General features: G+C 37.7%; 1 protein-coding gene across 7 annotated transcripts in view; it reads left to right on the top strand.

Moving 5' to 3' along the window:
• Positions 1 to 2,630: 2,630 nt before the first annotated feature.
• The window catches only part of ak7b (adenylate kinase 7b), a 784,344-nt gene continuing 769,912 nt past the window's right edge, over positions 2,631 to 17,062 (top strand). For all 7 annotated transcript variants that reach the window (XM_077538608.1, XM_077538612.1, XM_077538611.1 and 4 more), the window contains exons 1-4: positions 2,631 to 2,791; positions 2,876 to 3,031; positions 3,133 to 3,241; positions 3,528 to 3,622. In XM_077538608.1, the coding sequence (XP_077394734.1) occupies positions 2,723 to 2,791; positions 2,876 to 3,031; positions 3,133 to 3,241; positions 3,528 to 3,622 (429 nt within the window). In that variant the 5' untranslated portion in view covers positions 2,631 to 2,722. The remainder of the gene's footprint in view (positions 2,792 to 2,875; positions 3,032 to 3,132; positions 3,242 to 3,527; positions 3,623 to 17,062) is intronic.

Below are 17,062 nucleotides of genomic sequence, written 5' to 3'. Positions count from 1 at the left end.
ACACATCGAGTGGGACAGGAAGACCGACGCAGTTTCAAAATAAATTTCCGGTTACCTTTCAGAATAAAACACTCGCCAGCTCCTATTTCGCAAGCTTATCAGCAAAACGTGACGTGGGCGTCGCCGGGCCATGTGCTCATTCACTGTTTAGACACCAGCGAACATGGACGAGGAGAGGTTTATATTGGAGGTGGAAAACCACAAAATAATATATGACACGGCACATCCTTTTTATAAGGACAACCAAAAAAAGTATGCTGCATGGAATCTCATAGCAGAAGAAGAAGAAGAAAAGGTTAAATCAAAAGAAGTCCACCTCTCTTTCTGCTTCTCTGTTGAGCACAGACTTTCTGTATGTTTGTCGTTGTGAAATGCCACATGATCGCGCGCGCGCGGTCCCGCGAGACACGTTGGGAAGTAGGCGGCGACGGAGCTGCCGGACCGCAGCTGTGTGTGGATTGACCAAAAAATTGACGCGTCCGGAGCACGCAGTCAAGACGCACCGCACCGCAACCGCATCCGGTGTAAACCTGGGGTTAGAGGGGATCAAGCCTTTGCTGCTGCCAAAAAATAAATAAATAACTGTATTCACACTTCAAAATGTTTGCTTTGTTCTTGTTTACTGCAAAACTGATGTTTGTTTTTGTACAGCACTTTGTATACAGCAATGCCTGTTCTTAAAGCGCTTTATAAATAAAGTTGAGTTGAGATTATAGATAATGACACCATCATTTTACATCATGCCCTTTACTTACTTTTGAGCCTTTCCTGAGGTTGGACTGGCCAAGCAGTGTTTTTAATAAGGAAGGAGGGTAGGACCTTCGCTTGACAGTTGCTAAGACCAAACCAAAGTTGCTGGCTGTGAGCCGCTTCTTGCGATAAGCCATCCTGTTACAAATACACCCAAAATATAATACCGTTCACCTAGACCAGTGTTTCTCAATTATTTTCTGCCATGCCCCTCCTAGTAAGAAGAAAACATCCCCCCCCACCCCACCCCATGCGACTATACATAGTATCATTTGTCTATAAAATTGTTATAAGCACACCCCTGCATAACACTGTATCCATATTAACGTAGAAGAGAATAAAACAATAAATAAAGAAATATGGAGCAACTTACAACAATGAATAGCTTTATTAACTGCAACAGAAAAGATTTAAAGTGCATCTGAAATTTTTTGACTGACCATGTCAAACCATAGGAGATGGAAAAATAAAATTACATGAAATCAATACATTCAAACTAATCACCAACATTAACTCAGGAGCACAATATTAAAAAATACAAAAAAAACACACCTGCAAGACAAAAATATAAAATAATTTGTGCTGATTTATTTTTTTCCTATGGGAAGTGGACGGTATTATCAACTCTTGGCGATAATTTCATCAGATTAAGGTGGCTTGGCCTTTTTCCACACACATTCCACATCCGTGCGGGACACATTTTTCTCCACCCAAATCAGTAAAGCTGCCATATGATGGCACTTGTCTTTGCTAATTGGGCACTGGCATGTGCTGTACTTCACCTGCTGACTTTCTACATGCACCTGTATTGAGAACAACCATATCCCTCACACCAACCCTAACCTTTTAAACATCAAATTTGCAATAGCCCGGGGGCTAACCAGAACATGGAACATGCTAGAGAACATGGCATGATAATTTTATATACCTGGACAAGAATGTGGTGGCAACAACCATGAAGATCATGGTACACTGAAAGCTCGCTCTGGTCCATAGCCTAATGCACTTTACTGCTGTTGCATTTTGGATTAAATGCAGATGGATGGATGGATGGATGGATGGATGGATGGATGGATGGATGGATGGATGGATGGATGGATGGATATGCGTAAAGTGCATTAGGCTATGGTCCAGGTATGACTGAAAGTTCGCCTTGGATCATTTCTGTCATATCGGTATTGTATCGCATCAAACGTCAGATAAAACAATTTGTCAACAAAATAATTCTATAACAGTCTTCACCCAAGGCTAATGAAAAGCCACTGAACGTGGTATATAACGTTAAGAGCCAGGATTCCTAAAACCAACTAGCTGTCCCTGTCAACTCACCTCGTCATCATATATTTTCTTTTTCTTAGACGCTTGCACTTTATCCTTAATAATATCCCCTGGGAGAAAATTTACACTTACAACTCTACCTGGGTTAAAAACATTAAGACCCTTTTTAATTCACAATTTTTTATTTTATTTTATTTTATTTTATTTTATTTTATTTTATTTTATTTTATTTTATTTTATTTTATTTTATTTTATTCGAAAAAGGACGTAATTGTAAAAAGAGCCACTGGTTGGTGCCACTTGGACCCGGAAAAAAGATTGAACTACAAAATAACGTCAGACTAAAATACCAGAGGCTTGTAGGAGTACCCATTGTGAACATCTGAATTGTTGATCTAGTAATTATGTAGTAAAAATGTTTTAGTCACAAATGGTCAAATAAAAAGGCTATTGTAAAGATATTGGGAGGGGGATTCGTTTACCTTTATTGTGAAATTCATATGAGCTTCCGCTATTGAGCTCGCACGTCACAATGCTTGCCTTTTTTACTTCACCCATGGCAACAGAGCCGATGAGAACTGGCGAAAGACAAAAAACACACACACACACAAACACACACACACATACAAAAAAACCATGGTAACAGATATAAAACAAACCCGGACGCTTGCTGTAGTTTCTGGTCGACAGGAAGATGGACAAGGCACCGAGAAGAGTTTTTATCAACGATATTGACACATTCACATCTAAATGTATTGTAAAGGTAAAATCATCCAAAATGAATCGCGAAGGTAAAATCTTTTGGCGTGAGAAATTAAAACATCGTCGTGAATGTTTCTTCTGACAGTGTCTTTCCAAACATACGCTTGAAGCTGATGGCTCGGCTGAGAAAGAGAGTGGGACATCTAAATCAAGCGACACTGGGTCGCAAAGTTACAAGGTTGTTGGAACGATTTCAGATGTTTCGGAGGAGATCATAAACTATGTGTTGGAAGCATACATTGTAAGTACCGACAAAGTTCAACACAAAAATAATAAACCCAATAAAAGGACTTAATGAATGCTATTGCTATTTTTTATTTTTTATTTTTTTTGTTTTGCAAGCGACCAAGTCGGGAAAACATTCTTCAAAAACTGATGGAATGTGACATCATCATCTATAACATTACTCAGCATCCTGAGCAGGTCGAGGAAGCCCGCTGGGCAGTTACAGGTAGGCACGATCATCGTTTGAGTCACTAAATGGCAAATGGTACCTGATCAGTATCATCTTGATCATTCTCTTCTTTGAGAAATATTTCAATAAGCTCTGAAAAATGCTCTCAGCAGTTACATAATGGCTTGTAGCTATTAATGTTAGCCTAATACTATCAATTACTTTTACTCACGTTAGCAACACTGAGTTATCACCAGTCTTAAAAAATAATTCACACAATTGATTGCACAGCACCTGGAAAGGCAATTTTCCAAGAGATGTTTTCTGTTTTGTGAAATTGCAGCACTCCACGACGAAAAACATAATTTTCAGAAGCAAAAGACGTTTATCCTCATCTCTACAGTGATGACCTGGGCATGCAGTGAGCCAATCAATTCTGTAAGTATTTTGTAAACTGTTCATATGTCTGCTGTCCAGGTAGTACAGAAAAAACAAAATATGCGAGAGGCTTTAAAGGGCCTCGCAACCCCAGTCATTTGTACTGCCATGTTGTGGTATTGGCATCATAAACTTCTACAATATCGATGTTTTTGCCAGGCCTGATGTGTGTGCCAAGTTTCATTTGTTTTCACCCAGGCATCACGATGGCAACAGTGTGCGATAAAATAAAAGCTTTCAGAACATTTTCACCCAAATCATGACTTTATCTATCATAACTTTATAAGTTACCTTATAACTAGGGATGTAATGATATCCAAACATCACAATACGATATTGTCACGATATGAAGGTCACGATACGATAATTATCATGATATTGTGGGGGTGATATTGTAAAAAAAGAGAGCTCATACTTAAAAAAAAAAAAAAAAAAAACCAAAACAATATTGTGCTTTTGTACATTACAACAATGCATATCAACCACCTACAATCTCTAATAATAATACTGAGCCACTTATTTGCACTTATTGATCACTTCACAAGCAAATTAGGTTCCCCGTCATCTGACAATTAGCATAGATTTTAAACACAGAAGGCCAGAACATCCCTAATGAAAATTAAATTGCACTAATAAACTAGCCACTAGAGGGTGCTACAACTGCACAAATGGAAATAAACCTGACTTTTTTTTTTTAACAGATGTGTTCCTTTTAAATATCGTGAACATGACGACAACGATATTGTGGCAGTTTTAATATCACAATATCACGATATTGCCCTTATCATGACATCCCTAATCATGACTAGGGATATAACCATATCTAAACATCACGATACAATACTATCACGATATGAAGGTCACGATACGATAATTATGACGATATTGTGGGGAGGTTGGTGATACAAAAGAAGATCACAATATTGTAAAAAATTAGCTTTTACAAAAAAAAACCTATTGTGTTTTTGTACATTACAGCTATGAAAAATATTAGAAATATTAAATATATATATATATATATATATATATATGTATTGAGGCACTCACATTGAGTTCCTAGACTTAGACTTAGACTTGACTTTATTGATCCCTTTGGGATGGCTCCCTCTGGGAAATACACATACACATACACGACACGTATTGACTATGTTCACAATCATATTATGTTCCCTTTCATCTGACCATTATCCTGGATTTTAAATAGTGTTGTTCCGATACGGATACTAGTATCGGTAGAGGCCCCGATACTGCATTAAAACAGTGGTATCGGTGACTACTAACAAGTAACATGCTGATACCATTAATTCCAACTCTAATATAGGACTTTATATGCAGAATCTTGTGTCTTGCTTGTGCACGACATTCACTGATATGTGACATGCTCACTGCATGCCGATCTAGGATATCCTGTTGGCCCTTGAATGCTCTGAACCAATGGCAGGACAGCTTTTTCATGTTGAGAAAAAAACCCTTAGGTATCGGTATCTGGGGCCAAAAAACGGTATCCGAACACTAATTTTAAACACAGTAAGGCCAAAACATGCCTTGTGAAAATTAAACTACAGTAAAGAACTCGCCACCAGAGGGTGCTAGAACTGCGGAACAGCAAGAACTGGTGCTAGAAAAATCGAAATCAACCTGACTATTTTAACAGATGTGCTGCTTATAATATTGTGACATGACGACAACGATATATTGTGGCAGTTTTAATATCACGATATTGTCCTTATCGAGACGTCCCTAATCATGACTAGATAAAGCACATTTTAAAAAGTTTGAAGACAATCGGATAAGTTCTCGAGGAGGAATTTGTTAAAATATGAACACAATAAATGGCCAAAAATGGCACTAAATTCTGAAGTCAAATTAAAATGGCGGCCTTCCTGTTGACTCGAGAGACTTTTTTTGTAGGTCTTATCTGTTACATACGTCTCCCAATTTTCGTAGCTGTAAATGAAACCTACAACCAGGGGTGCTTTGCTAAAAATTCATAGGGACACTATTGAGTCATTTGAAATAAATTGCACAATAACCCTCTAAACAAGGCTGGGGAAAAAAAAGGAATTGAGAATGACCCCGAAATTTAAATTCATCCATCCATTTTCTGAACAGCTTACTCCTCACAAGGGTGAGGAGGGTGGTGCTGGAGCCTATCCCTGCTGGTAATGGGCAGTAGTACAACCTTGAACTGGTTGCGAGCCAATCGCAGTAAATTTCAATTCTATTCTTGAATTTGAATCTGTATTTGAATTGAAGTTGCTAACAGGAAGCTGAATTGCAATTCAAATTCAAATTGATGGAAGTACAATTGATATTCCATGAAATTCAAAGAACTCCATGGTGCAAAATTAAACTATTTAAAGCCTCACTAATGAACCTTTCAACCTTCAGTTCATATTTTCATAATTCTGCTGATGAAACCTTGACTTACAGCTAGATTAATCTTGATCAGGGGTGTCCAAACTTTTTCATTTGAGGGCCACATCCAGAAAATCAGAAGGACGCAAGGGCCACATAATGTTATGAAGAGAAATTGTGTTTAGTCCGAAAAAATTGTGCAAATAATTTATTTGTGCTTTTGTATATTTAGAAAAATGCTACAGTATATAAACCAATTTATTTGTAATATGGCAGTAGGGTTATAATAGTTTTGGAATTTTTCATTTTAGTTTTTATTTTGTTTTGATTTTGTTTTTTTTTATTTAGTTAGTTTTAATTCGTTTTCAGGGTGGTTCTGCTAGTTGTTGTTTTTTTTTAAATTAGTTTTAGTTCTTTAATAAATGCTTAGTTTTAGTTTAGTTAGTTTCGGTATTAGTTTTAGTTTTTTTTATGTGTATTACTCGTGTGCAACATTTAAAAAACACCATGGGCGTGACGTCATTATTCCGGTTTATATTAAAATAAATCTACTAAAAGTCACATTTAAAATCATCCCCAAAGACTCATGCATTAAATTAATTTCCAAAGACTAAAACGAAGGACATTTTTGCTATAATTATAGTTTTATTTTAGTTAGTTTTGTAAACATAAAATGTATTTTCAGTTAGGTTTTTGTTTTATTTCGTTAATGAGATTTTTTTTTAATTTGTTTTTTTGAATGTTAGTTTTTTCGTTAGTTTTAGTTAACTAAAATAACCTTTAATGGCACTTGTGTTTTTCGACACCTTCCCTTCATACTTTGACCATCTCCAAACATATTTGTTTTTATTTTATTTGAACTGAGTCAAATGCCAATCTTAGCATATGTCGCGGGCCACTAAAAAATGGACGGTGGGCTGCAAATGGCCCCCGGGCCGTAGTTTGGACACCACTGGCCTTGATGTTTGTTTGTTTGTTTGTGTGTTTGTTTGTTTGTTTATCAGTGTATCTATTTATTTATTTAGTTATTCATTCACTTTCCTACTTCTTATTATTAATTTAGTGATGTCAATTTTATTCACTTGTATACTTACAATGTTTGTTTTGTTCTTGTTTTACTTATCTCATTCTTTACTGCATTTCTGTTTCATGTACAGCACTTAGTATACAGCAATGCTTGTTTTAAAGTGCTTCATAAATAATGTTAAGTTGAGAGTTGAGTTGAGCAGTTGTCGTACTTGTGCAAGTCCCGTAATCCTCCATATGGTCCGTGGTAGAGCAGAAGTGCTTTTCACAGCGAGCGTTTTCCGGCACATGTTACAATGTTATTTTGGTTTTGTCAACCCCAAATAATTGCTAGGCTAGGGACGTGGACTTAAGTCTTGCTTCTATTAAATTAGTCACTAAAATGAGACTTAGATTCCATGTTCTCACTCCTAAACACTTCCATCCCGTCTTCCTACCTGGTGCCGCCGGGTCATGTGACGGAACCCTGCCCGCTGATTTCCAGAATGAAGACGTATCACTTCCTCCTCTTTGTGTATGCTCGCTGATTCGCCAAATGAGAATTTTTATCACTTCCTCCTACTTTTCAGCCAATTGAGCCGTTTTTTTCCTCCCTTTTAGAGATAGTATTAAAACTAGTGTTGATACTGGCATCGGCAGAGGTGCCGATACTGCATTAAAACAGTGGTATCGGTATTGGTGAGTACTCACAAGTAACATGCCGATGCCATTAATTCCAACGCTATTATAGGATTTTGGATGCAGCATCTTGTGTCTTGCTCGTGCACAATATTTACTGATATGTGACATGTTCACTGCATGCCGATCTAAGATATCCTATTGGCCCTCGAATGCTCTGAACCAATAGCAGGACAGCTTTTTCATGTTGACGAAAAAAAAAATATCGGTATTGTATCGGTATCGGCCGATACTGCAAAGCTGGGTATCGGTATCGGTATCGGGGGCCAAAAAACGTCATCGGAACAACACTAATTAAAACTCAATAATGTCAAACTGGACATCGTGAAAGCCAAGTTTACGATAATACAATGTTTCAATTTATTTGTTAGACTTAGAGTAGGACTCAAAAGCATATTTGTACTCAAGTTAATTTTGCAAACAATTATCGGCTTACTTATCGGTTATCGACATCGGCACCTCTAAATTATTGGTTTATCAGCATTGGTTGAAAATAGCATTATCGTGCATCCCTCGAAAATAGCCACTGAAAATAATATAAACTACTAGGGATGTCACGATAAGGGTAATATTGTGATATCGTGATATTAAAACTGCCACAATATCGTCGTCGTCATGTTCACAATATTTAAAAGGAACACATCTGTTAAAAATGGACCAGTATCTTCTTTTGGACTAGATTCCTCACTTTTTTGTTTTTTTTGTTTTGTTTGTTTATTGTTGTTCAACTGCGAAGTGTATAGTTTGTGACAAAGTGTGCCTTAATTGTTTGTAATTTTGTATGAATAAAAAAAAAAAAATGTCAGGTTGATTTCCATTTGTGCAGTTCTAGCACCCTCTAGTGGCTAATTTATTAGTGCAATTTAATTTTCATTAGGGATGTTTTGGCCTTCTTTGTTTAAAATTTATGCTAATTGTCAGATGAAGGGGAACCTAATTTGCTTGTGAAGCAATAAATGTGTGCTTGCATTAGCAATTAAGTGCCTCAATATTGTTATTAGAGATTGTACGTGGTTTATATGCATTGCTGTTATGTACAAAAGCACAAAATTGTGTTTTTTTTTTAGTATGAGCTCTTTTTTTATTTTTTTATTTTTTTTTTACAATATTGTGATCTCTTTTAAATATCGCCAACGCCCCCAGAATATCGTAATAATTATTGTATCGTGATATTCGGATATCGTTACATTCCTATTAACTACGTCTGTCACAGCCAAGTCGTCTTCGTCACAAACAAGTCGTCTTCGTCACAGACAAGCCATCGTTACAGCCACAGCCAAGTCATAGCCACTCCACAGCAAGTCAAGTCAAAGCAAATCAGGTCCTGTCACATCATGCTCTAGTCATTCGGGGAGTGCCAAAAAATCGATTCATAAAAGAATCGAGATTCTCACTTATTAATCGAATCGAATCAATATTAATATCCAAAAATAGATTTTATTTAAATTAGAAATGAAGAAGAAGGGGAAAAGGCAGTTGTAGCCCACATGCAGTTTTTGTGGAAAAGGGCACTTAAAATACAAAATTAACAAGAGCTACGAGCAGCTATAAAGGGCCCTCGCAGCCCGGGCCACGTTGGGGTACTTGTACGTTGGGGTACTGGCACGTTGGGGTACTCGCATTTTAGAAGCAGAATTTCTTTGAAAATGGCATAATAAACCCCTGGAATATTTTTTTGCCAGGTGTGATGAGTGTGTCAAGCTCAACGGGTTTTGGTGATTGTTAAGACCTGCAAAAATCAGCGTCCTTTTCTAGTTTTAAGCAATGAGTTACCCTGATTGGTGTTTTTTGTAAAGCTATTGAACAATGTTGCTTTTATTGTCCAAAGGGGCAATCAAAAATAAATAAAACAAAAAGTACATACTTTTGGATCGGTCTGATGCCAGTGAACATTTTGAGTGGTGGAAAGTAAAAGAATATTCAGAATGAGTTTACATTTTTTGTGAAAATACCTTAAGTGGGGTATTTTTTTTTATGCCTCAAGGGCTAGGTGGCGCTGCATATATAACTGAATGTTGTCATAGAGATACCTTCAGGCCTTAAATATAAACATACATGTCATGTTTGGGATTTTTTGGAGGATGTACAAGAGAGTTATTAACTCATTCACTGCCAATGACGACTACAGACGTCAAAAATCCAAGCAAACAGCCAGTGCAAATTTTGACAAGAAATTTGAAAATTAGTTTTAGTTTTTCATTGTTTTCATTCATAGTTATTAATCATTGTTGTTATGAATAACAACGATGACAGCAATTTCATTGCTAAGTGCTACCATTGTGCGTAGAACGGATTCCTGTTACCCTACAACACGGGCGTTGACGTTCTTGTGATCGGTCTTGGTCTTACTGAGACCACATACTGGGTCTCGGCCTCCAAAAGCCAATTTTAGTCGACTAAAATTGCTCTTTATTTTTGTTGACTAAAATTGGATTAAAACTAAAATACAATCAGGTGACTGAGTTATGACTAATGCTTTAATTAAATTTAGTCAGAAGACTATAACTAAAACTAAATTATTAATTTTTTTTTTAATTAAAATTTTAATTTTAAATTTCCGTTTTTTTTTTTTTTCAAAATTAACACTGGCTGTTTGCTTGGATTTTGACGTCTATAGTTGTCATTGGCAGTGAATGAGTTAAGCATGTCGTTTTTCATCGCGAAACGTGTTTACATTTTTTGTGAAAATACCTAAAGTGGGGTATTTTTTTTTATGCCTTAAGGGCTAGGTGGCGCTGCATATATAACTGAATGTTGTCATAGAGATACCTTCAGGCCTTGACTATAAACATACATGTCATACAAGTTTGCGATTTTTTGGAGCATGTACCGGGGAGTTATTAAGCATTTCCTTTTTCATTGTGAAACACAAAATTTGATGCCCCGCCCTCATCAAATAGTATTTCAAAAAGTAAAGATTTTCCCCCCTTTCGTTGGCTCAGGTCTTGACATGGTCCAGGTGAAGTCTGAAGTCAGTCAGATGAAACATGTAGGAGAAGTGGGCAAAAGTATGCCCCCTGTAAATATGCAAAAATCGTCAAAAATGGGACATTCAAATATTCGTACCTCACTTCCTGTTCATTTTAGCATATGGGTACAAGAGACTTTTTTGTAGGTCTTGGGCTCCCTCATACACCTAAAAATTTCCGAAGATTTTGCTTAAACGTACAAGCGGGGCTGCTTCATTAAAAACTTCTAGGGGGCGCTATTGAGTCATTTTTAGAAAAATAGCACATTCCACGATAAAATGTTGCTCATTTTGCCATGCCAGATGTGTGTGCCAAGTTTCATGTGTTTCTGTGCCACTTTAGACCCTCAAAATTGGCGTTGTTTTCTTGGCGAACAGTGCTTAGCCACGGCCATAGCGATTCACGAAAACTCACAAACTTCGTGTTATCACATCATGAAGGCGGAAACCCTCATCTGAGCAAATATGAGGTAGGTCCAGTTAATGTGGTTGGAGCAAAACGTTGAATAAAATCGTAAGAAAAAAAAATCGCCAGTTGGTGGTGCTATCAGTAAGATGAAATATAAGTTCGTAGATGAGTTAAGGGCTGGACTGTCATCGATTGTGTGAAATTTTGAGAAGATAGGATCATCTGGATCAAGTTAACGCAGCTTTAATTCTCACGAAAAATCTTCAAACTTTACGGCACCGTAACGGCCACGCCCTTTAGCGAAAAGTTACAATATTCGGTGTGGGGCATGATCAACATCTTAAGGCTTTTCTGACCAATTTTCAACTGGATCTCTTCAACGAGCTTGGCACAGTAGCTAAAAACGTAAAGTATGACATTTATTGTCACCTCTAGGTGGCGCTTTATGTATAACTGAATTGTATCATATAGATGTTTTCAGGCTGTGACTATTACGTTGCCTGAGAAGTTTGAGATTTTTTGGAGCTTGGACATGGGAGTTATTAAGCATTTGCTCTTTCTGGACAAATTAAATTTTAAAGGCGATATTTGATGCGCGGCCCCCGTCATATAGTATTCCAAAAAGTCAAGATTTTTTGCCCAGTTGTTGTCTTAGGTCTTGAGATGATAGATGCCAAGTTTGAAGTCAATCAAATGAAAACTGTTTGTAAAGGGGGAAAAAATACGACCACAGTGAATTCGCCAAAATGGGCCAAAATTGGACATTAAAAAATTCATAGCTCACTTCCTGTACATTTTAGCTACATGGTCCCAATGGACTTTTTTTGTGCGTCTCGGGGCGCTACACGTGCCTGCTAATTTTCGTTGCTCTAGCTCAAACGTGCCGGGCTTGGTTTTTATTTTTCCATGCTAGGGGGCGCTATAGAGTAACGTTGTTATGACAATGTCAGAATATCAAATTTTTCGCCGGGCCTGAAGAGTGTGCGAAGTTTGGTGAGTTTTCGTAAATATTTAGGTTCTCAAAAATGCGATCGTTTGCGGAGAATAAAGAATAATAATAACTAGAGCTGCGAGCAGCTATAAAGGGCCCTCGCAGCCCGGGCCACGTTGGGGTACTTGTACGTTGGGGAACTTGCACATTGGGGTACTGGCACATTGGAAGCAGAATTTCTTTGAAAATGGCATGATAAACATGTTGATTATTTTTTTTTTTTTGAAAAACATTGCTCAACTTACTTTCCCAATGTTTAAAATACATTGTTTAAGTAAACACACCTGCACCAGAACAAACGTCTTCTATGCCACAACGATTTGAACCACTGATGAAATCACAGAGCCTGGTCAGAACATCTTACGTTTGAATAATATAATATTATGAATATATATTTTGAAAGAGGGTGAGAACGCTGTGTTTGTTAACTGGCTGCCTTAGCGGCAGGTGCACCTGGTGGCCACCATGTCCTCAAACTCCCTGTACACGTACGAGTCGTCTTCGAAGATCATGACGCTCAGCGGGCTGTAATGCGAGGGGATGCACGACGGCCTCGGCACGGACGAGTCCAGCTTCTCAAGCTCAATGGGTTTTGGTGATTGTTAAGATCTGCAAAAATCAGCGTCTTTTTTTTATTTTTAGGCAATGAGTTGCCCTGATTGGTATTTTTCGTAAAAGTATATATACACACATCATCGCTCGTACTCAATGTTGCTTTTATTGTCCATAGAGGCGATCAAAAAAATAAATAAAACTAAATAAAAAATACATATGTTTGGATCGGTCTGATGCCAGTGAACATATTGAGTGGTGGAAAGTAAAAGAATATTCATAAATGACTTAGTTATCACACTTACAATGAGTCTACAATTTTTGCAAAAATACCGTAAGTGAGGCATTTTTTTTTTAAGCCTCAAGGACTAGGTGGCGCTGTATTTATAACTGAATTTTGTCATAGAGATACCTTCAGGCCTTGACTATAAATATACATTTCAAGTATGGGATTTTTTGGAGCATGTACCGGGGAGTTATTAAGCATAGCCTTCATTCACGATATTGCTTTTAATGTCCATAGAGGCTATCAAAAATACATAAAACTAAATAACAAAAATATGTATGTTTGGTTAGGTCTGATGCCAGTGAATATTTTGAGTGGTGGAAAGTAAAAGAATATTCCTAAATGACTGAGTTATCACACTTAGAATGAGTTTACATTTTTTGTACAAAATACCGTAAGTGGGGTATTTTTTTTTTCATGCCTCAAGGGCTAGGTGGCGCTGCATATATAACTGAATGTTGTCATAGAGATACCTTCAGGCCTTGACGATAAACATACATGTCAAGTTTGGGATTTTTTGGAGCATGTATCGGGAAGTTATTAAGCATATCCTTTTTCAGTGCGAAACACAAATTTTGATGCCCAGCCCTCATCATATAGTATTTCCAAAAGTCAAGATTTTTCCGTCTGTTGTTGGCTCAGGTCTTGACATGGTCCAGGTCAAGTCTTAACTCAGTCGGATGAAACGTGTAGGAGAAGTGGGCAAAAGTATGCCCCCTGAAAATGTGCAAAAATCGTCAAAAATGGGACATTCAAAAATTCGTAGCTCACTTCCTGTTCATTTTAGCACATGGGTCCAAGAGACTTTTTTGTAGGTCTTTGGCTCCCTCATACACCTCAAAATTTTCGTAGATCTTGCTTAAACGTACAATCGGGGCTGCTTCGTTAAAGATTTCTAGGGGGCGCTATTGAGTCATTTTTGTAAAAATAGGACAATACATGATAAAATATTGCTCATTTTGCCAGGCCAGATGTGTGTGCCAAGTTTCATGAGTTTCTGCGCATGTTTAGACCATCAAAACTAGCGTTGTTTTCTTGGCGAACAGTGCTTAGCCACGCCCACAGCGATTCGCGAAAACTCACAAACTTCGTGTTGTGACATCATGAAGGCCGAAACCCCCATCTGAGCAAATATGAGGTTGGTCCAGTTAACGTGTTTGGAGAAAAATGTACAAGAAAATTCGTAAGAAAAAAAATTGCCACTAGGTGGCGCTATCAGTTAGATGAAATATAAGTTCGTAGATGTCTTTAGGGCTGGACTCTCATCAAATGTGTGAAATTTTGAGAAGATAGGATCATCTCTGTCAAGTTCATGCAGCTTTTATTGTCACGAAAAATCTTCAGAATTTGCGTCACCGTAGCGGCCACTCCCTTTGGCGAAAAGTTACAATATTCGGTGTGGGGCATCATCAACATCTTAAGGCTTTTCTGACCAATTTTCAACTGGATCCCTTCAACGAGCTCAGCACAGTAGCTAAAAACATAAAGTATGACATTTATTGTAACCACTAGATGGCGCTATATGTATAACTGAATTTTTTCATATAGGTGTTTTCAGGCCGTGACTATTACGTTGCCTGAGAAGTTTGAGATTTTTTGGAGCTTGTACATGGGAGTTATTCAGCATTTGCTCTTTCTGGACAAATGAAATTTTAAAGGCAATATTTGATGCCCCGCCCCCGTCATATAGTATTTCGAAAAGGCAAGATTTTTTGCCTAGTTGTTCTCTTAGGTCTTGAGATGATAAATGCCAAGTTTAAAGTCAATGGGATGAAAAATGTTTGCATAGGGGGAAAAAGTATGACCACAGTGAATGTGCCAAAATAGGCCAAAATTGGACATTAAAAAATTCATAGCTCACTTCCTGTACATTTTAGGAAATGGCTTCCACTGACTTTTTTGTGCGTCTCGGAGTGCTACACGTGCCTGCCAATTTTCGTAGCTCTAGCTCAAACGGGCCGGGATTGGTTTTTATTTTTCTACGCTAGGTGGCGCTATAGAGTCGCGTTGTTATGACAACTACATAATATCAAATTTTTCGCCGGGCCCGAAGAGACTGCAAAGTTTGGTGAGTTTTCGTAAATGTTTAGGCCCTCAAAAATGCGATCGTTTGCGGAGAATAAAGAAGAAGAAGAATAACTAGAGCTGCGAGCAGCTATAAAGGGCCCTCGCAGCCCAGGCCACGTTGGGGTACTTGCACGTTGGGGTACTTGCACATTGGGGTACTGGCACATTGGAAGCAGAATTTCTTTGAAAATGGCATGATAAACGTGGATTTTTTTTTTTTTTGCCAGGTGTGATGAGTGTGTCAAGCTCAATGGGTTTTGGTGATTGTTAAGATCTGCAAAAATCAGCGTCTTTTTTTATTTTTAGGCAATGAGTTGCCCTGATTGGTATTTTTCGTAAAAGTATGTATACACACATCATCGCTCGTACTCATTGCACAATGTTGCTTTTATTGTCCATAGAGGCGATCAAAGAAAATGAAACTAAATAAAAAAAGTACATATGTTTGGATCGGTCTGATGCCAGTGAATACATTGAGTGGTGGAAAGTAAAAGAATATTCATAAATGACTTAGTTATCATATTTACAATGAGTTTACAATTTTTGCAAAAATACCGTAAGTGAGGCATTTTTTTTTTTATGCCTCAAGGACTAGGTGGCGCTGTATTTATAACTGAATTTTGTCATAGAGATACCTTCAGGCCTTGACTATAAATATACATTTCAAGTATGGGATTTTTTGGAGCATGTACCTGGGAGTTATTAAGCATAGCCTTCATAGCCTTCATAGCCTGCTTTTAATGTCCATAGAGGCTATCAAAAATACATAAAACTAAATGACAAAAATATGTATGTTTGGTTAGGTCTGATGCCAGTGAACATTTTGAGTGGTGGAAAGTAAAAGAATATTAATAAATTACTTTGTGATCACACTGAGAATGAGTTTACAATTTTTGTAAAAATACCGTAAGTGGGGTATTTTTTCTTCATGCCTCAAGGGCTAGGTGGCGCTGCATATATAACTGAATGTTGTCATAGAGATAGCTTCAGGCCTTGACTATAAAGATACATGTCAAGTTTGGGATTTTTTGGAGCATTTACCGGAGAGTTATTAAGCATATCATTTTTCATTGCGAAACACAAATTTTGATGCCCCGCCCTCATCATATAGTATTTAGAAAAGTCAAGATTTTTCTCCCTGTCGTTGGCTCAGGTCTTGACATAGCCCAGGTCAAGTCTGAAGTCAGTCGGATGAAACGTGTAGGAGAAGTGGGCAAAAGTATGCCCCCTGTAAATGTGCTAAAATCGTAAAAAATGGGACATTCGAAAATTCGTAGCTCACTTCCTGTTCATTTTAGCATATGGGTCCAAGAGACTTTTTTGTAGGTCTTGGGCTCCCTCATACACCTAAAAATTTTCGTAGATCTTGCTTAAACGTACAACCGGGGCTGCTTCATTAAAATTTTCTAGGGGGCGCTATTGAGTCATTTTTGTAAAAATAGCACAATCCAGGATAAAATATCGCTCATTTTGCCAGGCCAGATGTGTGTGCCAAGTTTCATGCGTTTCTATGCCGGTTTAGGCCCTCAAAATTGGTGTTGTTTTCTTGGCGAACAGCGCTTAGCCACGCCCACAGCGATTCGCGAAAACTCACAAACTTCGTGTTGTGACATCATGAAGACCGAAACCCTCATCTGAGTAAATATGAGGTAGGTGCAGTTAATATGGTTGGAGAAAAACATTGAAGAAAAATCGCAAGAAAAAAAATTGCCAGAAGGTGGCGCTATCACTAAGATGAAATATAAGTTCGTAGATGTCTTAGGGGCTGGACTCTCATCAAATGTGTGAAATTTTGAGAGGATAGGATGACCTGGGTCAAGTAAAAGCAGCTTTTATTGCCACGAAAAATTACCAGACTTTGCGGCACCGTAGCGGCCACGCCCGTTGGCGAAAAGTTACAATATTCGGTGTGGGGCATGATCAACATCTTAAGGCTTGTCTGACCAATTTTCAACTGGATCCCTTCAAAGAGCTTGGCATAGTAGCTAAAAACGTAAAGTATGACATTTATTGTCACCACTAGGTGGCGCTATATATATAATAGAATTGTATCATATAGATGTTTTCAGGCCGTGACTATTAAGTTGCGTGAGAAGTTTGAGATT

Source organism: Festucalex cinctus, chromosome 12, assembly GCF_051991245.1.
Source record: "Festucalex cinctus isolate MCC-2025b chromosome 12, RoL_Fcin_1.0, whole genome shotgun sequence".
NCBI classification, from domain to species: domain Eukaryota; kingdom Metazoa; phylum Chordata; class Actinopteri; order Syngnathiformes; family Syngnathidae; genus Festucalex; species Festucalex cinctus.
This window is presented reverse-complemented; position numbering and strand designations above follow the sequence as displayed.